The sequence below is a fragment of the Falco cherrug genome, chromosome 4, assembly GCF_023634085.1.
Source record: "Falco cherrug isolate bFalChe1 chromosome 4, bFalChe1.pri, whole genome shotgun sequence".
In the NCBI taxonomy this organism is placed as follows: Eukaryota; Metazoa; Chordata; class Aves; order Falconiformes; family Falconidae; genus Falco; species Falco cherrug.
The window spans coordinates 75,621,527-75,644,231 of NC_073700.1; the positions used below are offsets into that span (position 1 = coordinate 75,621,527).

General features: G+C 46.8%; 1 protein-coding gene across 2 annotated transcripts; it reads left to right on the forward strand.

The window, feature by feature from the left end:
• Nucleotides 1–6,747: 6,747 nt before the first annotated feature.
• On the forward strand, nt 6,748–10,796 carry FZD1 (frizzled class receptor 1). 2 transcript variants are annotated; one of them, XM_055709436.1, is made up of 2 exons: nt 6,748–8,586; nt 9,415–10,796. In XM_055709436.1, exons 1-2 carry the CDS (start codon nt 7,111–7,113, stop codon nt 9,421–9,423), a joined length of 1,485 nt encoding a protein of 494 aa, XP_055565411.1. In that variant the 5' UTR covers nt 6,748–7,110; the 3' UTR covers nt 9,424–10,796. The 2 variants fall into 2 exon arrangements, with proteins under 2 accessions (XP_055565411.1, XP_027656644.2); XM_027800843.2 differs by having other exon boundaries at nt 6,754–10,796.
• Nucleotides 10,797–22,705: the final 11,909 nt, after the last annotated feature.

A 22,705-nucleotide genomic window follows, 5' to 3' on the forward strand; every position in this document is an offset into this window, starting at 1 on the left:
AAGTCAGCTGCAGAACTGGAGGAAGGTCTAGAACACTAACCCTGTCTATCCTGAAGATAATTCTTTTCACACAACCAGTCCAACGTTTCTGAAAAGAATTCACTTCAAAATACAACTGACCCCTCCTATGTAAAGAAGAAAGTACTGAGGGGAGAAGAAATGCTTACAAGCATAGTGGCACATTCCTGCTGGGCAGTTTGCCTGTTTATGCTGGTTAAATATTTAAAGCTATCTTTCCAAAGTAAAGCAAAAGCCCAAAATATTTTTTCTGAAGTGAAAGTTGAGATTATCGTTTAACATGTACCAAGCCACATTCCACAGAGAAAGGCAGGCGGTGTGGGCTGCGAACTACAACCTGCTCTGATCTCATTCTGCTCACTGTCTCAATAACATTCATGGAAAATACGTGCACAACTAAAAGACACAGAAAAACAACTTTCCTCCACTCTGTCCCCCCACCTCACACACATACCTTTTCAATTTGTGTATCTTGGAATACTGATGCAGAAAATATGATCTGAATGTCATTTACAACAGTGGAAATGGGGAGTAATTTCTTTGAAAGGAACGTACTTAAAGCACAGCAAAAGCAGTATGAGGCCAGAAGTAAAAGCTCATCACGTAATTTCTTCTTGCATCACAGCCTTGTGAAGCTCTACTCACTTCCCTTGCATCTGTGAAATCAGCAGGTCTACCCCTGGGAGTAAGGATTGCCGGCTTAGGCCCTTAAGTCAGCCTCTCTGTGTTTGAAGAACAAGAGAGAGTCTGTGTTTTCAGGCACTGTATGTAACTGTAGAAGAACTCACTCAAGAAAGGGAAATAAAAGGAGAGTAAAAATGTTCGCATTCTCTCTGAACAAAATGAGCTGTGATCTGCAATTGCCCTTTTAAGAGTTGTGACTTTTTCTTGTTCTCCTGAAAACTTCTGGCAGCAGCAGCCAGGCTGCAGCCCCTGCGCCTCTCACCCCAGCGCAGAACGTGTCAGGGAAGGCAGGCAACATACGGCTTTAATTTGCAAGGGATCATCTACATTTCTTCTGAACAGAAAAGAAAACCAAATCAAATCTCCATATACTCAATCTATCTTGAATAAACAGCATTAAGGAAAAAATGCTGTGGGTATTGGGAGGAAGGGACTCCTTGCAGCCTGCTCTGACTGCGCATACCGTTTCTCCTCTTGCCTCTTTAAAGCACATGAAGTTGCTGTAATGGGGGCCTGACTTACACCAGTGCTGGTCAAAGATTGCTCTTTATTCGTAGCCCATGCTACATGGTAGGAGTTTGCGTTACAATAGGTATCACACAGCAGGAGTAAATTACCACTGACTTCAGTGGCTACAGCTGCATTTCCATTCTTTCTCCTATTCCCACACCCCCCAAATACAAATAAAAGTACAACTTTTACCTACATTGACAATCACAGACTAATACAGCCAATTAATAAAAGGCACATATAAAGGCATCTGGGATGAATTTGAGGGTAAAATGACCTGGGCCACCTGATGGTAAAAGAATTACTTGCTATCTTGTCAAATGTCTGTTAAGAACAACTGCCTCTGCGCCGAGATGACATTCCGAGCACTTGGCTGCACAGCCGTGAGCCCCTTCACTGCAGTAAGTATTCTGGCTGCTGACTCCACCATCGCCTAGGGTTCATGTTCAGCTCCTACTGATTTTCTTTGCCAATCACTGCATGTGTTTGTTATTTTTGTCAGCACAGGCATACTTCCAAGAGTCTTCTAGATGTTCCAAGAAATAGTCAATGTCCAAGGTAGGCTTTTAAATTTTAAGAATTTTGTTCTTCTGGCAAGACTAAATCCATGAGATGCTATGGCCTATGGCCCTGGGGCTGACAACTATGTTATTGGCATGTTGATAAGTGAAAAATACCTTACCATGCAACTGTAAAGGCTGCTTGAGAATCTTGTCCAGATACTTTCTCTCTGGAATTTTGGTCTGTAGACCTGTGTGTCAACTCTAGGGTCAAACAACTTAGCTTAAGCAGTATATATTATCTGGATTAAGGATTTTATCACCAGAATATATGATAACTTTAATATGGCAATATAAGGGTGTACCTTATTTCATCTCACAATTTGTGATGTACGACACTGTAATCACCTCTCCTTCATTTCACTGCATTTACACTCCTTGTACTGATTCTTCAGCAAGCATCCCTGCCTGTGCTTTGTGAGGGCTTGATGTGATGTGTACTGCCAGGACTGAGAGCCGAAATGAGACCCACCTGAGCTGTGAACCTGTACTCTCTCATCTGGAAACCCCTAGGTCACTTCAAGAGACTTCATGAATTTAGTTTACACATTGCTGCCCTCACGGATTACATACTTGAACCCCTGTCTCTACCAAGCTATCAAAAACCCTCCTTTCCTTCCATCCTGAACTAATGCCCCTGCTCCCCAAAAATATTAACTGTTCTTATCAGCCAAGATTCATGCTCAACACCAGACAAAAGTCAACTTTTGACTTGTCCCACTGTATTATGATGATCTTACTTTTAACCCCTTATTTGACATTTAAATAACAAAATCTTGCGTAAGTTAAAAATCTCATTATCTGAGCATAACTTTTGGTTTAATTTGGTGGACAAATATATATGTATGCTATCATCTGTGTTTAGATTTTATTAATTTGGGTCATCACTAGCCTTACTACAAATATCGTTAGTGCTTATATTTGCATTGTCTGCATGTAACATAGGCCTGTGAGATAAAGCTGAATAATTTCTTCTAGAGAAGCAAGTTTTCCTTAAATGCTATGGAAAGGAAACATTCACTCCATCCTATTTCTGCCAGTCAATTAGAGGAAAACAAGAAAATACTGCAACTACTTTTTGCTTTGTTTCTTTCCAAAATTTAAGATTTAGATAGCTTCATTTTTTTTCCACTGAAGATTTTTGTCTCCCATCCCCCATAACAAGTAAAACCAGTACAAGCCAGCAGCCTGATGACAGCAGCAGAGTAAGGATACTACTGGGAGGCAAAGAATGTAAAACGACAAAACTCGGTAGTCTTCCCACCTGCCTGAGTCCTAATTTCCCCTAGCGGCTACTGTAACAAGTAACATCAGCACATTGTTTTGAAGTAAAAGCTGAAATTCCTTTTTATCAACGGTATGATTTTAATGCCCACATTTTGGGTTATTTTAGAACGGTAGACTGTATGTCTGTGGCAAGGGGGAAGAGCACCCATGCTTTAAGGAAGACACTGTTTGTAAGAACATGATTACTGTTGTACTCACCCAAGCAAAGGTGGCACGCAGTCCAGTCTCCTCTCTCCAACAGTCACCCCTGGTGGATACCTAAGGAGTCATTAAAAGAACAAGGCAGATACACAGACAGTCTCCCGTGGATGCGATGTGCAGTACTGGGGTGGCATGAAGAAGTAGTATCTTTTATTAGACCAAGATATATAGGTGGAAAAATGAGGTAAACTTTTGGTCATACAAACTTTTCTTAGGGTTAGAAACACCAGCTGCAGCTTTCAGTTAAGAACAATTGCTTAACATTTACTAAGATACTTATTAAGCCAGCTCTGAAAGGAAGACAGTAGCTTTAGAATGCAGGACGTTAATCACGTTAATGATGCTAAGGATAGAAGAAAGAGTGGCATTTATTAACTAAGCAAAAAGGAGAGACAATTTCCTTACAGTCTGTTGATTTGGAGAGTTAAGGGCGTGGGGGTGTGTGTGTGTGTGTAAGCAGAAGGAAAATATACTGTCAGACCAGCATCTCTGCCAAGTCCCTGGGTTTGGGTGTTGGGCAGAGTTAGGAAACCTAGTTCCCAGGCTCACTTCTGTGGGACAAGTTCTGTAGTTTCCCTTAAGGATCAGGTTTGAAAGAGGAGAGGGAGAATGTCCTGTTCAGTGAGAAACACTCCCTCACCAGCAGCACAGTGGTTTGGTCTATGAAGACAGTCTCTGGGAGTTCATGCTGGTGCTCAGTGGTCATTTGCAGCAGCAAAACTACCAGGAAGGCAGCCCTGCACAGGATGAAGTACATTACAGTCCTGGAACTGCAAATGTAAGACTGGATGATGCTGGTGGTTTGATGGCAGGGGGTGTTCATTGCTGTTGTAGCGGCTGGGCATCAACACATCTTACATTTCTTGCTGAGGCATGGTTTACACTGATCTGGTGTTTTGGACCACAGAGAATTATGCTTCTAATGATGAGTTTTGTGGTTTGGGGTGCTTGAAATGTAGGACAAATGCTTCTGGGAAGATTCTTTCCATGCAGGATTTTCTTCTGTTATATGAAAAATCGTTGAACAGTTAAAACCAGCAAGTCCTAGGAACCTTCCTGAACATAGCAGCTGTCAGCCCTCATTCTTCCCCCCAAAACAACCCCTTCATTCCCATTTCTACTTTTTCTTTCTGAGCTGGTTTCACTGATACACCTCTATCTAATTTCTAAGAAGTTGTTCTCAAGTTGCATATAGCTTTAGTAGTTACTGCTTCAGAACAACAAAAAAATATAGCTTGTTAACCCCAAAATTTGCCTACTTTTCCTTCTATACCAGTTGGTCTGAAAAAAGCTATTACCTACGTGTACAAACCTTGTCCTGTATAAAGTCATCTTCCTCCTGGAACAGTTTTCTGGATTGCTGCACACAGCCACTTAGAACAGTGACTTTTCAGTGTTTTCCAGTTGGAGAAGTATTTCCTAAGTATTTCAAATGCAGACACCCGTAGACAGAATTTCAGCCAACTGATGATGGACTTAGGCATCTTAATTACCTTTCCTAGATTGTGTGATATGTCCCCAGGTCTGAAGGCCACAGGCAGAATTAGCCATGTTAGACAAGTTAGGAATTCACACTCCTTTTCTATGAGAAAAAGCACGTATAATACATGTTCCTCTCTAAAGATCCAGTGTCCAGTTGTTTTAAGATCAATAGGAAAACAATACTCTCATTTAGGGTTGAATATAAATTAGGGTTTGAGCTACAAAGAAGTTAGTAATGTTAGTTACTGATGTAGATCTGAAGAGGAATATCCGTAGCTTAAAACTGTAAATATGATATGCAAGGAATCAAACTTTTTTTAGCAGAAGATGGAAAAAGATATAATCTGTGCATATCATTTTTGAACTACGGTCCTCTGAGAAGAGAGTTTTTGACAGAACTCAATGAACCTCAGTAAACGAGGACATCAGCAATCGGCATATTTAAGGTTGTGCAATTTCTAGACATGATCCTGCTCCTGCAGTCGTTACACAGCATAGATCTTGCTATTAATTAGTTTGAATGTGGGACAGCACTGCTGGGAGAAAGTGGCCTAAATAGCATGGTCCAAATTTTATCTGTAGCTATCCAAGAAATATGGATGTCTTTTATTAACCCTTGCCACCTGTGACAGCTAGAAATAAATGCAGGGCTTGTCTTATTCCTAATGGATTTTTGCAGTTTGTTAGCGTGTAACATGGAAAGGGTGGGAGCATGCCGCAAGAGAAGGGAGACAGCTGGCCCGAGACATTTCATGCCTGGTTCAGCCTAAATGGCAACATGAACTGTCGGACAAGTATGAGGACATTCACGCACACGACGCAGAGGCTTGGTTACTGAATGCTTGGAGAACATGGCAGGATTCTCCTCCTCCTCCTCTCCAGGAGCACGGTCTATTATTCTTATTGAATTCCAGTGAGTACAGCATATCCCCCATTCAGCCTCCATCATTTTTCCAGACTACACAGTTCAGAAGAACCAACAGGCCCTCCATTCTGCATGCGCAACGGGGCTTGAGACGTGCAGAAACGGCCACTGTTGGTGGTCACTGTATGCCCATTCACCTCCTCCCCCGAATACAGCCAGTATTTCACCACCCTGACGGGGAGGTATTTGCAAGTCACGCAGCATTCATCCGGAGTTAAGCTGGCATAGCTGCCCACCGGGCAGCGGGAGGAAGAGGAATGGGAAAGCCCTGTTGTGATTATTTCCCATCTCAGGCTGCTGCTGTAGGCATGACAGGAGGAAGACGCACATAAAATACTGGCAGTAGCTCAGCAGGGAGATACTCGCCGGGTGTCTCTGGAGGGAGGCGAGTGTTGGCCACCCGCAGGTCCCCGGTTGCGTGCGAGATGAGCATCGCGGCCCCTGCCTTCGGACCGGCGCCGAGGTGCTACAGCAGCCCTGGCTGGGAGAGTTCAGCCCTGCAAAGACGCTCTCCGGCTGTTCGCGGCTCCCTACGGCTGACCCGTGACAACAGCACTGGCCACCCCCCGGCCCTGCCCTTTGCCATTTGGCAAACACGGACGCCCGCCCCACCTCAACCCCCACCGCCCCCTGCCCCTGCCGGGCTGTGAGTGGAACCGAAATCGGCGCAGCTGCCTTTCCGCCGGCGGAGGCGCCGAGTTCGGTGGGCCCTGGACCCCACCGGGGTGCGCAGTTCAATGGCCTCAGTCATCACCGGGGGAGCCAAAACCGACCCCCGGCACAGCCGCCCCCGGCACCCCGCCGGCTCCGCGCGGCAGCCGCCGGCGTCCAGCCCAGCCGCCCCGGCGGGACCGGCCCCCCCTGCCCCTCCGCACTGCCGAAAGAAAGGCACGGCCCCCCGCCCCCCGATCATCCCCCCGCCGGCACGGCACGGCACGGCACGGCTCGGCACGGCTCGGGGCCGCCCCCCCTGGCGGCGCCCCCTTTCCCCCGCGCCGCCCCCGCCTTTGTGCGCGGCTTGGGGCAGCCCCGCGCCCGCCTGCGCCCGCCCCCGGGTGAGGCGTTGGGAGACGGTCCCTTACGCAGGAAAGTTCGGCGTCGGTTTCAAGGCCCCTCCCTCCCGGTGAAAGGCAGACTGCGGGGCGCCTGGAAACCGGTCGGAGGGAGCGCGGCGCGGCGAGGCGAGGGGCGCGGGCTCGAGGGGCCGGCACAAATGGTCAGGCGGCGGCGGCGGCGGCGGAGGCGGCGGTGGTGGTAGGCGGAGGCGCGGCGGGCGCTGCCGCCGGTGCGGGCAGAGCTGCGTGCCGCGGCCGCGCGAGTGGCGGCCGGGGTTGCCCCGTCCCTGCCCGCCGCTCCCTTCATGAGTCGCAAGTTCGGGCCGGGAGGAGCAGCGGCGGCGGCGGGGCGGCGGGAGCCCGGCTGGGCGGGCGGCACCGACTGAGCATGGCCGAGCGGCGCGGGCCGGCGGCGAGCGGCGGCGGGGAAGTTGGCGGCGGGGAAGTTGGCGGCGGGCGGCGGGCGGGCGGCGGCCGGTGCCCGCGGCTGCCGCCGCCGCTGCTGCCGCCGCCGCTGCTGCTGCTGCTGCTGTGGGCGGCGGCGCTGCCGGCCGGGGGCCAGCCGCCGGCGCCGCAGTACAACGGCGAGCGGGGCATCTCCATCCCGGACCACGGCTATTGCCAGCCCATCTCCATCCCGCTCTGCACCGACATCGCTTACAACCAGACCATCATGCCCAACCTGCTGGGCCACACCAACCAGGAGGACGCGGGGCTGGAGGTGCACCAGTTCTACCCGCTGGTGAAGGTGCAGTGCTCGGCCGAGCTCAAGTTCTTCCTCTGCTCCATGTACGCCCCGGTGTGCACCGTGCTGGAGCAGGCCCTGCCGCCCTGCCGCTCCCTCTGCGAGCGGGCTCGCCAGGGCTGCGAGGCCCTCATGAACAAGTTCGGCTTCCAGTGGCCCGACACGCTGCGCTGCGAGAAGTTCCCGGTGCACGGGGCCGGCGAGCTCTGCGTGGGGCAGAACGCCTCCGAGCGCGGCACACCCACACCCGCCCTGCGCCCCGAGAGCTGGACCAGCAACCCCCACCGCGGCGGCGGCGGCGCTGGGGGCTCGGGGCCCGGCGAGCCCCGCGGGCGCTTCTCCTGCCCGCGGGCGCTGAAGGTGCCCTCCTACCTGAACTACCGCTTCCTGGGGGAGAAGGACTGCGGGGCGCCCTGCGAGCCCGGCCGCCTCTACGGGCTCATGTACTTCGGGCCCGAGGAGCTGCGCTTCTCCCGCACCTGGATCGGCATCTGGTCCGTGCTCTGCTGCGCCTCCACCCTCTTCACCGTCCTCACCTACCTGGTGGACATGAAGCGGTTCAGCTACCCCGAGCGGCCCATCATCTTCCTCTCGGGCTGCTACACGGCGGTGGCCGTGGCCTACATCGCCGGCTTCCTGCTGGAGGAGAGGGTGGTCTGCAACGAGCGCTTCGCCGAGGACGGCTCCCGCACCGTGGCGCAGGGCACGAAGCGGGAGGGCTGCACCATCCTCTTCATGATGCTCTACTTTTTCGGCATGGCCAGCTCCATCTGGTGGGTCATCCTCTCCCTCACCTGGTTCCTGGCCGCCGGCATGAAGTGGGGCCACGAGGCCATTGAGGCCAACTCCCAGTACTTCCACCTGGCCGCCTGGGCCGTGCCGGCCATCAAGACTATCACGATCCTGGCCCTGGGGCAGGTGGATGGAGACGTCCTCAGCGGCGTCTGCTTTGTGGGCATCAACAACGTGGATGCCCTGCGGGGCTTCGTGCTGGCCCCCTTGTTCGTCTACCTGTTCATCGGCACCTCCTTCCTGCTGGCCGGCTTTGTGTCCCTCTTCAGGATCCGGACCATCATGAAGCATGACGGCACCAAGACGGAAAAGCTGGAGAAGCTCATGGTGAGGATAGGCATCTTCAGCGTCCTCTACACGGTGCCGGCCACCATTGTCATTGCCTGCTATTTTTACGAGCAAGCTTTTAGGGAACAGTGGGAGAGGAGCTGGGTCACGCAGAGCTGTAAGAGCTATGCCATCCCCTGCCCCAACAACCACAGCAGCCATCACCCACCCATGAGCCCTGACTTCACCGTCTTCATGATCAAGTATCTCATGACCTTAATCGTGGGCATCACGTCGGGCTTCTGGATCTGGTCTGGGAAAACCCTGAACTCCTGGAGGAAGTTTTACACCAGGCTCACCAACAGCAAGCAGGGCGAGACCACCGTCTGAGACCCTTGCCCGCTGGGCCAGGGGGGTGGCGGGTGGGTGGGATGGCAGCCGGAGGACCGGGGCTCTGCCTTGGGAAGCAGCTCCTTGTCCAGCCAGGGCAGACTTTGGGGACCGCGACTCGCAGCCGCAGGCGGCGGGGGGCGGAGGACGAGGCAGGTGGGGACCCCCGCCCCGGGGCGCCCGGCTCTGCCCTCCCGGCACCACTCGGGCCGGCTCCGGTAGGAACTGAACACTGTCAGGTTGGGGGAGAGGGATGTAAATAGCCTCTGTAAGATTTTGTAAGTATATTTGTATTTAAATTACAAAAATCTCACATTTTTAATTATGTAGGACACTTTTTACCAGTTTGCGGATTTTGCTTCTTCCCTCCCCCCCCCCCCCCTTTTTTTTTATTTAAAAAAAAAAAAAAAGGCGTTGGATTTTTATTTCGTAGGGCAGGATGGGAAAAACTGCCGGTAAGAGAAACCAAAACAAACCCCTTTCTTCTCCCCCACACAGGTTTTGTAATGGCTTTGCTTGGAGTTTCAGTTGCATGAGCAGCAGGGCCCGGAGCGCGGCTGCCGGGGGCGCCGCCTGACGCGGGCTGGGGCTGGGCCGCGGCCCCGGCCTGCCGGAGGTATGTGGCGGTGGAGGTGGGGCTGGGGCTGGGGAGGAGCGCCGCTTCCCGCCCCGGCCCCGCGGGGGGACGGACCCCCGCCCGGGCCCACACGGCGGAGGGCAGCCGGCCGCCCGGGCCTGGCGCAGGGACGGCGCTGCCCCTGGCTTCGGCCGGCCGCGGCGGAGCCGGGCCCCGCTGACCCCGGCGGGCGCCGCCGGAGCCCTGTGAGGGGGTAGAAGCGACACCCAGCGCGGCCCGCGGTGCGCCCGGCGTTTCCGAGGGCCCAGAGCCGCGCCCGGCGGCCCCGGCCGCCCTCGGCCGGTTTTACGGCATGTGTTTGGGTGCACCGCACAGCTGGAGGGGAGCTGGCCCGCAGGAGCTGAGGCCGCACGCCGCCTGCACCTGTAGCACGTCCGACGGCTCGGGCGGCGGCCGGGGAGGTAGATGCACCGAACTTGCCCGACGCCGTGTTCCGCGGGGCCGGCCGGCACCCCCGGCGCTGCCCCGCCGCCCCCCCCCCCCCCTCGCCGGGCGGGCCGCGCTGGGTGGGCAGGGGCAGGACCGGGCTCAGCAAAAAGCTCGTCATCGGGGTAAAACGTTGTATTCAGGTTTTATTACCACCCCCACCCCCCTTTAATTGGATCCATGCGCTGGCTCTTCATTTGGGAAACGGTGGAGCGGTTGCCATTCCCCTGAATTTTTACTCATTACGCACTATGAGGGTGTGATGATTTTTGCCAGTAGTAAAAACGAAGGAAGGGAAAAAGAAAACCGGAATGTTTCAGCAGTCTGGTGGGATGCGAGACCTCAAAGAGCCTCTGTTGTCTTTTTTCCCCTCTTTTTGTCGGTACAGTAATAACATTACATACTATACTGCAGAGATAAGGTACCATGTGTGCAGTATATCTGCTACCTTGTATGCTCCTGGGTGTGTGGGATTGTGCTTCTTAATAATAATTAAAAAAAAAAAAGGTTAAAAATGAAATTGTAACTTTTGACAGATGCATTTGAATATTTAGTCCTCTGTATGAAAAACAGCAGAATGCTTCTCTCCTGATTGTATTGTTTTAAACTTTTTTTTTATATACAAATGCCTGTATTTAGGTTCATAAACATTATCAATGGCTACCATACCCTGAAATGCAAAATTATTTGAATTTGGTATGCATTTATTTCTGTTCATTATCACAAGATCATCTATATTTATAGAGGAATAGAAATTTATATATATTAAATACCATATTTTTAATTTCTCTGAAATAAATTGAGGTTTTGTACAAAACTACAAAACTATCTTGTCTTTTTACATATTCCTCTGACTAAAATACTGTGTGAAAACAGGATATATACTAGAAGATGCATGGGATTCCTTTTTTCTTATGTTGAGTTCACAGTAACAAGCTGGAATTCAGTGTAGGAATTCATTGTGCATTTTGGTTTTTATCTCTGGGCCGGGCTAGATTAATCCTTCAAAAGAAGTAATGTAAACTGTTCAAGATCTCTGACAGGGTATGGTTGGTGGTGTGAAATCCAAGAACAGATCTGCTATATGGCAAGAGAAGAAAGAAGCTCACTAGTTGGTTGGGTTTTTTTTGTTTGTTAAAGAAAAGGGTTCTCTCAACTTAGGCTTTCTTCTCCCTTTGCTATTAAAATTATAATAAAAAAGATTTTCTCACTGCTTAAAATGACACTCAGACCATATTGCAATATTGTCAGAATATTTTAATGAGTAAAATAGTTTTGTTTTCCTGAATTTGGAATGTTTGGTTAAGCCAGAATTAAATGGTATGTTCATGGAAGCATTTCAGCTTTATGGAAAGTACATGCATTCTTAATTCAATACTACACATCCTTCCCCCCCCCCCCCCCCCTTTTTTTTTTTTTTCACTAATTAATTGTTCAAAGCGCCATTCTGTAAGCACGGGTTTGTTAGGAAGAATGCCTCTTTATGAGACTTGATGTCTGATTTCCAGTTTTGTAAGCTTAGTAGCGTTTCATTCTATAGATCCAGAGGAAGATGTCAATGATTTTTGGCTCATTTACTTTTTTCAAATTGTGATGCATAAAGAGCCATAGAGGAGTAAGGGAAGCTTAACAAAATAATGAGGTGAGACAAGAAAAAGCAGTGTTTCTTTCGTAATTGTAAAATTTGTTTTGCATAAACACAGTTCCTGTCTTCTCAGATATTTTTCACGTTTTTCTCTTCTTCCCCCTACCCACCCCCACGTTTTTTTTGGGTTTTTCTGTGTTTTGTTTTGTTTTTTAATATTTTAGCATTTAAAATTGTACAGGTCAGCACTCAGCTAATGACATAAAGTGCAAGCCATTCAATTCCAGTTGCAGTGGAATTCTTTTTGGTCAGCGTATAATTACATTTGAGCCATTTTTACTGATCTGTTTTCTTGCAGCTGAACATATGTAATTTATTTATGCACAGGAGAACACAGTTATTTGTAATACAGAATTCATATTTATGGTAGGGATGGGAGGATTGATATTTCTAAAAATACTTTTTGAAGAAAAGTAGTGGAGTTATTTCTACATGAAGTAAAATGTTAATATTTGTGATTCATGATTTGAAGCAGATATGGATCCTCTTCAGTTCTTTGGAATTTTTCTCATAGATTCCAGAGCTGAAGCTCCATATTCAGTCTTGGTTATTTTAATAAATATACTAGAGAGCACAATATGATCATCTAAACATCATTCAAAAGAGCAACCCCCTGCTTTGTTGTTCGTTAATTTTTGTGAACTTCCACAGGGCAGTAATTTGCAAAGGTCACAGTCATTACTGAATGCTGTGGTGCTATCTGTATGACTCACCTACCTTTTTATACTTTTTGCAACACATAATGGTATTTGAGACTCTTTATTAATATGATACAAAGGTGTCTTGCATAGCTATGTTGCAGTCATCACTAATGTTTTCCCTCAATGTTTAAAACAAATCTATCCAATGCTTCAGGGAATTTAGATTGGATTTGTGACTACAGTCTGTATAATTGATGTACCATGTTCACCAGAGTCTCACTGTATACAAAGAAGCGTGTTGCCCAGTTCTCTTCTCCCTGATTAATGTAAGAACAAAACTGGTGTAGCAAAGTTTGTTGCACTAGAAGTACTTGTTAAGGCATTCCTTACTCAACAGCTTTGCTTTTTCATGGGGTGTATTTATAGTCTGAAATGAAGAAGCAGTCAGAATCACCATTCCCCTGAAGAGGGCTGTAGCCTGGAGAGCTGAGGATGCTGATTTACTGTTCATCCTTCAGCAACAGTAATGCTTTTTAATGTAGTGGCAAATTTGTGGTATTGGAATGAAATTATATGCCGTTTCCATAACAAATCCTATTGGGAAGGAGAAGGATTTCTGGTTTGTTCATATAGTAATGCCCCAAATTTCTGGTATATGTATATACTTTTGAAAGTGTTGAGTTTTTTTTAACTTGAGTGCAAGGCTGCACTCAAGTGCAGCCTGAATTCTGCCCTCTGGATGATGCCCACCCTTCTGCTGCTATCCCAGTGCTTGTTGCTGGGCAAGAGTACAATTGCAAGTGGTGCTGAGGATCCCTTTCATTGAAATGGACAGTATTTGCATTTTTTGTATTATTCAAAAGGATAATAATTAGGCATGAGAAAGTCTGCTGCATATGCACGGGATGAGTATTTTTCAAAATGGGCTATGGACTAGCACCTCATCGGTCTTTTGCCACTCCCAGCCACAAGAGACACCTTCCAGACCAACATGGTGATCCTTTTGAAAAGGTTTGCACCCTGTAGCTGTCCTGAGAAAGCAATCACGGCTTTGGACTGATAGACGTTTAAAATTTTTGAGTGTACTTTCGCAAAAAGTTTGCGTTTGTGTGACATAACTCCTCCATCCCAGTGCTGCACAGCCTCAGAAAGAGCTTCAGCTAGCAAAACTCAGGACAGCTGAAGCAGTGGTAAATTAAGTTAACCACTACAGAATTCAAGTGCTTACCTACACAAAAAAGGAAACTGAGGTAAGGCTGTGTTTTCATCCAAACTGACCCTCTAGTGCTCAAACCCTGGAAGTGCATGACACTTGATAGATGTTTCCAATGACAGCGCTACAGGACTGTGTGACAATGCTGTGCAAAATCAGTTCCCGAGTGTCAGCCCCCCCCCTTTTTAATTCCCTTAGATTTCTATTAGTTGTTGTTTGCACTTGTTGAACCCAGAACATTATTGCTTTTCATGTTATGCAAGCTTAGAGTGAATGGATCATACGCATTCTGAATTCAAATGTTGATTTCAAAATGCAATACTTCTAGCTGCTTGGTCCCGTTTGAAGTGAGAGTTGCTCTTGGGTCCATAGCTATGGGAGTTTCTCATAGTTGTAAATCTCTTGCCTCTGTTGTTCATCAGTTGAGCTGGAAGGCTTAGGCAGCGATTCACACTCGTATGGAGAAAGGGAACTTTTTTTTTTCTTGCTTTGGACCGAACCTCTTGCTGCTTCTCTGTTTACAGTGCAGAAGCGTCATCAGAGAAATGCTGTGCTCTGAAGCTCCTGATCAGTTTTGAAATAGTGGTACCATAATTTTAAAAATGGGTTAGCGGGTTTGGGAAGCAAGGCTTGGTGACTTAGTGCTGAGGCTTTGCCTTTCACAGTTTAGTTTCTAGAAGTCTCCAAGCATCAAACATTTTAAGATATGAAACAGCTACTTAAGGACAAACCAGGCGTACCAGGCTTAGGTCCTGGATACGTTGCAAGCATTATGAGCACCATATTCATTAAGGGTAGCCCAGTGAAAGCGTTAGAGCAGACTAGACAATACTATGCCATATAGGAAGAAAGGCATAATTGCATTTACTTGGCAACTGAAATTCACTCTGCACCTTTACTTAGTCATTTGAGGTCACTAAATGGAGAAGCAAGTATCATTTCTGTCATATGGGAGAGATTTCAGTGTATTAGCAAAATAGGCCCTAATAAGCAATATATAATAGTAAGTGTAACATTTTCCAGATAAAAGCAATAGAACTCTGATAGTTTAGTCATAGACCATGCTTTTAAAAAAAATAAATACTTTTGAGAAAACATGCAGATTTTGTAGGCCATGACAACTGTGTTTCACATCTCCACTTGTGTTTAGTCTAAGCTTCAGTATAACCACATCAGAGAGTCTTTCAGGCATGAGGTCTTGCCCTTGTTTGCATTCAATTCAGCAGCATTAAGTTGCTTATCTTGAGGTTGAGTAAATAAGCTTTAGTCTTCTCAGACAACACTTAATGAAGGCCCACATTCAGCCACCGACCTGGTGTGAAATGCTGCTGGGCTGAGACCCCACAAGCCCTGTCTTTTCTCATTATCCCAAGGCTTTGTTGCAGTGTGTGTAAGTACTGGTCATGACTGACTGCACCAAGGTGGAAACTTCACAATCACCATTAAACTGATGTAAACGTGCTGCACTGGGAGGCTTGGGTCAGCCACCATGTATTTTTGGTGGACTATCTCAGAAACAGCTTCTTCAGAAATACCGAAGTGATAGACTCCTGCTTGCAATTAGCTGTCTTATGGATAGTTGCATTATTAGTGGTCTGCAATGTTTAATAGTAAGGTATTATCCTAGGAGACATGTGAGGCTGCGGTATGTCAGTGCGGCACAGTAGACGGAACTTGTCCCCCTTACGGTATCACCAGGATCCCTCTGGGTGAGGGAGAACAGTGGTTTTGTCTAGTTCTAGTATAACTTGGCTAATACTAATTACTTGCTACGGCACAAATGTAAAAGTAATTTATCATGGGGTAGTTTGATGACAAAGATCATAATAAAAATGAAAGCGGCCTGCATCCCTCAGGTGGGATGTCTTGATGCTGTTTTGTTGCATGCTTGTTTGTATAACTCAGATCTTTTGTAACTGTTTTACATTCTGTGACTCAGTGCTAGCCTTATTGGCGTGTTTAAGTGAGACCAACAGCATGACTCACTGATGCTGTATGGCTTGTCCTGTTGTGTTGTTCAGGTTAACTGCTACTGCTTTGTTACTGGTAACTCGTTTGACATCCACTACCACGCTCAGAGTCCTACAGAAATTAAGGACAGGACTGCTAGCCACAGGAGTGTGCAGTCCATTTGAGCAAGAAAAAGAGTATGTCAGCCCCCCCCACCCCCAGCAGCTTGCCCACCACCATTTCAACGCCTGCTGCTGCGTCAGGGACAGGACCAACACCTTACATCAGAGGTAATGTCTGTGTTCCTCTGCAAACTCCACAGGTATCCTGCTGGCAGCAGCACGGCTGGGGCTGTGCTGAATTGGGTTGTTTTCCTGGCTGCCCAAGTGATGTGCTGGCTCTTTTGGTTTTTCCCCCACCTACCTAGGGTGGAGGCTGTCCTGGCTGCTCTTAATCCCTGCATTTGATGGAGGAAGTTACAGGCAGTATGTGCCACCATGGCATCCCTGGCCAGCCTTCAGTGGCTCCTGTTCTGCTGCTTGCTTGCCCCATACCTTCTCTGTAAATCCTCTGGAAGCTGTCTCTCTCCAACCATTGCCAGAATATAACACATTTAGATCCTAGTTTATTCTTGAGGACTGACTGTGCGGTGTTCGTCACAAAACCATTGCTGTCCAAACAGAGAAGTGACTTGCTCTCAAGTTGTTTGACAGCTTTTTTATTCATGACATTTTATTTTTAAATACAAGCACAAATACTATCCCAAAGGAGCTGATCTTGAGTTAATATTGAGAGTATAGTGTGAGCAAATAACGATTTTCCACTTGTTCAAATTCCGATATTACTGTGCATTATGGTAAACCGGCTTTATGAAAAATTGAGAAGAAAAGGGTGCAATCACACCTTCATGATTGCCTTCAGGAAAATGAGGGTTTCGTTTATACTACTTATTTATACTACTACTCGTGTACAAATGCATCTGAAGAGGAAATAAACCAAAATAATAAAATAAAAGCCAACATAACATCTCAAGGTGGGCTTCTCAAAATATTTATATACATGAAAAAAACTGCAGGATAAACAGCTCATCACAAAGTCAAGAGTTTTGCTATGACTTGTTAACTTTTCAGTACTTCTTTGTCTATAATGGTAAAAGCTTCACTTTTCTGTGAACAGGGGTGGGAATTAATCACTTCTTAGCATGAAGCCCTCTGTTAAAAGACTGCAAGTAGTTGGTTTATTTACTTCTCAATGAAAAAGAATTCTAATTCTGAGGGCAGTGAAAGAAAACTTTGCAGCCTGCTTGGGGGTTAGTATTTTGTAGCACTGGGCACTTCACTGTTCATGAAATTAATGGAAGCAAATGGTGTTCAGCTGCAAAGGTAAGAAAATGGGTTCTGACCAGTTCCACTTGGGGGCTGCAACTGGGGTGGCTGTGCCATGGGGTCTGAGCGCCGTCTCTGCTTCCTGACACAACAGCAAAGATTTGCTGAGCAGTGGAGCATACCAGCCCTGAGCCTGCATGTGGCAACAAATGGTGACCCCTGTGATGGACACTGCTGGACCTGGCACCCTTGGTGGACATGGCGGGAGAGAGATGGAAATGGGGCCCTTGGGAAGGCAGGGGGCTATGGTGTGCAGGCAAAGCGAGGTCAGAGAGGGAGGAGGAGGAGGGACTGCTAGGGGGAAGGCTGTAGGAGATGCTTGTCTGCACAGGCCAAGTTTGAGACAATGAACTGGGAACTATGGCCGTGCAGGATTGGTGCCTCTCCAAGGGTAGCTGAAGGCCGTCATAACTCGGATGTGGGAAGGGGACAGCTTCCCAGAGTGTGCAGAAACTGTGGGGTGGTCCTCCGGCACATGTCCCAGAGTCGCGGAAGATGGAGGTGGGAAAACAGCTTTTGTGTGGGTGTTTCTGAATCACAGCAAGACGTAACCCTGTGTTGCTTCGCAGAAGGGGCAGAAGCAGGGTGGGCTGCAGAGCTGGGGCTGTGCGGGGTGGTGGGCCAGGGAGCAAGGCAAAGTGAGGAGGAGCCCAGCCACAGCCAGCTGGCTCTAGGTGGCAACCACAGAGTTTCTGCCAGGTTTCCCTGGATCCCATTTTCCACTCCAAGATTAGAAATCTCCCCTCAGGGGAGAATGAAAAGGAATTTGTGTGGTAGGCTTTGCTATATTTCCAGCTGACTTTTTCCATAGAAGTGGGCAGTTGGTCCCAGTGTTTCTTAAGATATCTTTACAGTAAGAGTAAAATCCCAGTTCTGCTGAAGGCAACAGCCAGCTTCCCGTTGGCCTCAGGAGGGCTGTAATTTCATCTTGGCTTCAAGATGCATTAGGAAGTGCATGGAGATCCTGGGGACAGAGAAAGGGAAAGTAAAAAAAAGATTTCTCATCCAAAAGCTGTTCATAGTGCTTCATTCATTTAATCAGGCTTCAAAATATTTTCAGTGTTTTTCTGATCCCATTTATTAAGAGTATAAAGGTACTATCCAGGGGCAGACATTATCTAAGCATCTGTGACTTCGCTACCTCACTCCTCTGTTTTGTCAAAAAAAAAATCAAGATTAGTTTCTCAAAAATGATCAGTTACAGAATGCTTGTTTTGAATTTAGGATCCTTTTTTAAAAAAAATAAAAAGTTGTAATCTCTGTTGGAAATGGGGCTACTTCTATGCATGCTAACAATCCAAATGTCAGACAGGTTTTTCTACTATCATTTGTTTTTCCAATTCTTTGTAAAAGTCCCATTTTATACTTTCTCAGAAGTGATTTTTCTTGCAGCAGTTCTGGAAATAGCTTTTTCTTCACAGCCAGTGAGAGTATGTGTACCATCCGTGAAGGCAGCCTGGAGAGCAGGCACAGGCAAACTGCAAAACAACATAACTTGTGGAATTAACACTTCACATTGACACCCATTAAAAATATTCGGAGATTGACTCAGCCTGCCCATGTTGCACAAATAACATGCTTGGCTCTGACTGATTCAAGATCTTATCTGCTCTCAGTGCAAGTTCAGTGTGGAGGGCCTGATCCTGTTCTCATTAACCTCCAAAGGAGTTTTGCTGCTCACTTCAAAGAGAATTACATCAGCAGCATTTGCAGTGAATCACACACGGTTCCTGTATCTTTTCCCTTTTTTCTTTCTCTCTTTTTTTAAAATTATATTCCAAACTACAGCAAAACAAAAAAAAAAGGCTAGGAAGCAGTCAAAATAGATCTGCTGTCTGTTGAGCAGTATTGTTGCATGAGAGTTCTGTTTGTTTGGAGTTCTTAAGTGCAAATTGAGAATAGAAATTAGCGAGAGCTGAGATTACCAAGGGTTTAGTTATATTTGTAGCTGAGTACCCTCGTTTCCCATCATCCCTGTGACGGGAGCCTTGCATGACGCATGGTATTTCTTTGCACTTTGCACAACTATTTGGAAAGAACTGGAGCTGAGCCATGGTGTGCCGCCATTGGTGATGTATCCATGTAAACAGCAGTGCCTACAGTGGTCACTGCAAACGGCCCCGCTAAGCCCCAGGAAGGCAACTATGTTCTGTCTTTGTTTTCCCTGTGCATAGCTCTTGAAAAGAAGGAGGCACGTATGGAGAAGGGACTGGATGGAGCAACCATTGGGGATTTTGTTTGTTTTTCTGTTTCTTCCAGGCTGTCAGATTAAATAGCAGAATGAATTCACCTGTATTTTGCCTTTTTCGTTTTATTGTTTTGCAGAAGAAAAGCTTTGTGACTCTACAAATACACTGACTCTTACAGCGGAGGGAGCAGCAAGCATGTCGCTCAGGCATTCAACATACTTTGTGTGCTTTAAAAACCTTCTTTGTGCTGGAAGAGCGCGGCACCCTGAGTGTATCACCCATCATGGTGTGCACCAGCAAAGTCTGCCCGTGGTTCCAGAAGAACCATCCCTGTCTGTGGAGGCTCAGAGGGACTCCTTGCCTCTAGTGTCCCCTTTCCTCTACCTCCAGGCCATAACCACAAGTGCCTGCCTCGATTTGGGTGCTGGTCTCTGGTGCATGTTTGTCCATGAGGAAGCCGTACAAGATCATCATCTGCTGCTACCTGGCACCCAATGGTAAGGAGATGGTGAGAAACTTAGATAGTTACTCCTGTCATCTGCCAAACTCAGAACCTTAAATCTCAGTTTAAAGGGTCTTGTATCCCCATTTCCTAGTCTCTGAAGCTCACTTACCTGGTTTCAAACCTATGAAGTCATCCACTCTGGGGGATGCTCTGTGCTGTCCCGAGGGAGTAAACATGAACCAGCTCGCTTCTAGTCTTTGAGGGTTTTTTTGCCCCCTGCCCTACTGTTGCCCTGTTTGATTCTTAGTCTGCCTTGCCAACTCTTCTTGTCATGCCAGAAGATGGTTTTCTCACCCTGATGCTGCAAACACCCTCTTCCCTCCTGGCTGTGGGCAGGCATCCCTCCAAGGTGTTTCCTTCTCACATTGGCAAGTCTTCTAACACAAGAAGTGGGGCAAATGACATGTGGGGACGTGAACCTCTGCTTTTCTCTCCACCGTAACTACCTCAGCCACTGGGAACTTTGCTGTTCTCTGGTGGGTCCTGATGAGTGTCGCCATCTCAGCCTGTATGGCTCTCCACAAGCGTTCACTGAAATGCAACAGGAGTCTGAGTCTGCAGTTCAGGGCTTAGTGTGCCCAGTAGGACTTAAAGACTGGGTCCACATGTGTGCTCTAAGGCCAAGAGAGTAGGAATAGGACTCAAATTTTCTGTTTCTCCCTTGTGTATCCTCCTTAATAGGTTATTGTGTGCTATCTTTTTTTCACAAAGGAACTGCTAAGGATCTTCAGTTTCTCATAATGCAAGATGGGAAGAGGACTGAAATTGTAAAATTTCAGAGGACAGGTAGGTGACCTGTTTCCAAAGCATTAGTAGGTAACCTCTTTTCAAGGCATCATGACAAGTGTCTGGTGCTTGGCCCTTTAGTTTGGCCCTTGCACTCTGTGCTGTCTTCTTTTTGGTGTCGGAGAATACAAAAACCCTTCTGAAATCCACTGGTGAATTTTTACATGGCTAAAACGGAAGCAAGCACACACTTTTAACAGTAAAACTGCTGAATGAGAGAAACATCCAAAGGTTTTGGTGGAAGCTCCATTATTTGGAGCCTTTAAATCCAGATGAGCTATCTTCCCAAAAGATAAGCTCTTACCCACCATTAAATTATCACATTTGATGCAGCTATTACTGATACAATTCTGTGGCTTGTTTGAGGCAAAATACCAGGTTAAATAATTCTAAATGTTACTTCTGGGCTTAAACTCTATCTGTCAATGACAGCTGGAGGAGTTCACCTGAGCCTTCTCCAGGCATCCTGCAGTGACTGCATTGCCTGGCATTTGAAAATTCCTTGGATGTTTCTGCTTCGTGTTCCTCTGTGGACATCTTCAGGGAGGTTCATGGGGAGTCCCAGAGAACACCCTTAACAAATGGTGAGAAGACTGGGGGCAGGAGCACGACTGTCAGAAGCCACGCTGCTCAGCAGCTAGATGGAAATGCTGCAAGGGTTTGCAAAGACATGAGCCATGCCCTGCCACCACTCTGCCCCTCCAGAGTGAAAAGGATGGAAGAAGTAAAGGAGGGCAGCACATAAACGTGACAATAGCTTGTTAAGAAAGCCTTGATATTCTTCTGTCATGTTCCTCCTGGAAAAGAATGATTTTAGATAATCACAAAAACATGGCTTGTGGCAAAACCCAATCCCTACCACCTCTGAGTCTGCTTAGAAGATGACATGCTTTTGGCAAGTGCTTCAATAGCCACTGAAATGCCCAGTGCATGTTAACGATCTCACCAATAAGTTATAGGTTCCTTTTTTTTTTTTTTCATTCATTGAAGAACATTGACAAAACTGCAAACACATGTTTCTGCTGCTAAAGCTTAGTCTTATCACAGTTTGAAAATGTGGAAAATCAATTACATGCTTTGAATTACTCCCTTTATTGCTATAAAAGAATTTCTTCATTCTTTCAGGGTAGTGTACACTTGGTAACATCTACTGCTAACAGGCTGTTAGGACTTTCTGCTAAATTAATACACTACAAGTAAACTAAACAGAAGGACAGTGGAATGCTAAACATCCACTTTCTCCTCTGTTGTGGCTGTGCTGCAGCTTGGGAACCCTCAGCCTTGTTGCTACAACATCTGGACAACATTTGGGGCTGTCTCTCAAGTGCACGGGTGTGCACCTCCAGTGAATTTTAACTTTCAACATCTCTCTGCCTCTAATCTATATTTAATGTTTCATGACTAGTAGTCAAAGAAACTTCAGCTAAATATCAGGTTGGAATGAAAATGATCCTTGGGAAAACACTTATTTTCAGCATTCGCCGGCAAAGTATCTGTGACAGAGATGTTCCCTGGAGATTTGTAGCCCATTCTCTCACAGTAATAATAATTAAGACTCAAGATTACTGTGCCCACATAATCAAAGATCGCTTCATAAAACGTACTCCCTAAAGGGACAAATTCCCTGCTCCTAACTGGATGTCAGTCAGAGGGATCAGCACCCCCAGGGATCTGGAGTCTTTGCTTGCCCTTTTCATTACCGTGTTGTTAGCATTGTGTTACTCCATATTCTTCTCAATGCAAATGAGTAGGTAATCATGTGTAAATCGTGCCCTCCAGAAGGCACATGTAGTGAGTTTTTTTCCCCAAATCTACCACAGGGATTTCTCACATGGAACATAATTACATCTCTGCCATATGGGCTCATTTATATTCTATTACAGGTTAAGCTAATACGACTCAGAAATATGCTAAAAATACCTCAAAGAATTTTGAGCACTGTCAAAACACTTGTCATTTCTTGCTTGCCTGTTTGATTGTGAATGACTTTATATTTATTTAGAGATCTACAGTGCCAAGTAACTACAGAAAAACAAAATCAGGCCAGTTCTGTGTTGCCCAGTCTCCAAAAAATACTTTAAATGCTCTCCCATGACATTCTCTTTTGGTAATGGCAAATAGATCAGTGAACAATGGAACTGAAAAAAACCTCTAAGACATATTTACCTGCAGCAACACCTCAGTGGCTTTTAGTTTTCCCAGGAGGAAAGGAGCAAGCGTTTCAGTTGTGTAGCTTTGTCATCATTAGGCTAGATCATGCCTGTGTTTGATGTAGTTACTTTGTCCTGACAGAGCTATACTCATGATTTAGCCGTAATAAAAGTACAGACCTCTGTACCCACAGAAGAAGGGCTATTGTGGAAATAACTGTTGCCTAAAAAATGATGGTAAGATAAGGACAGGTCAGCGGTG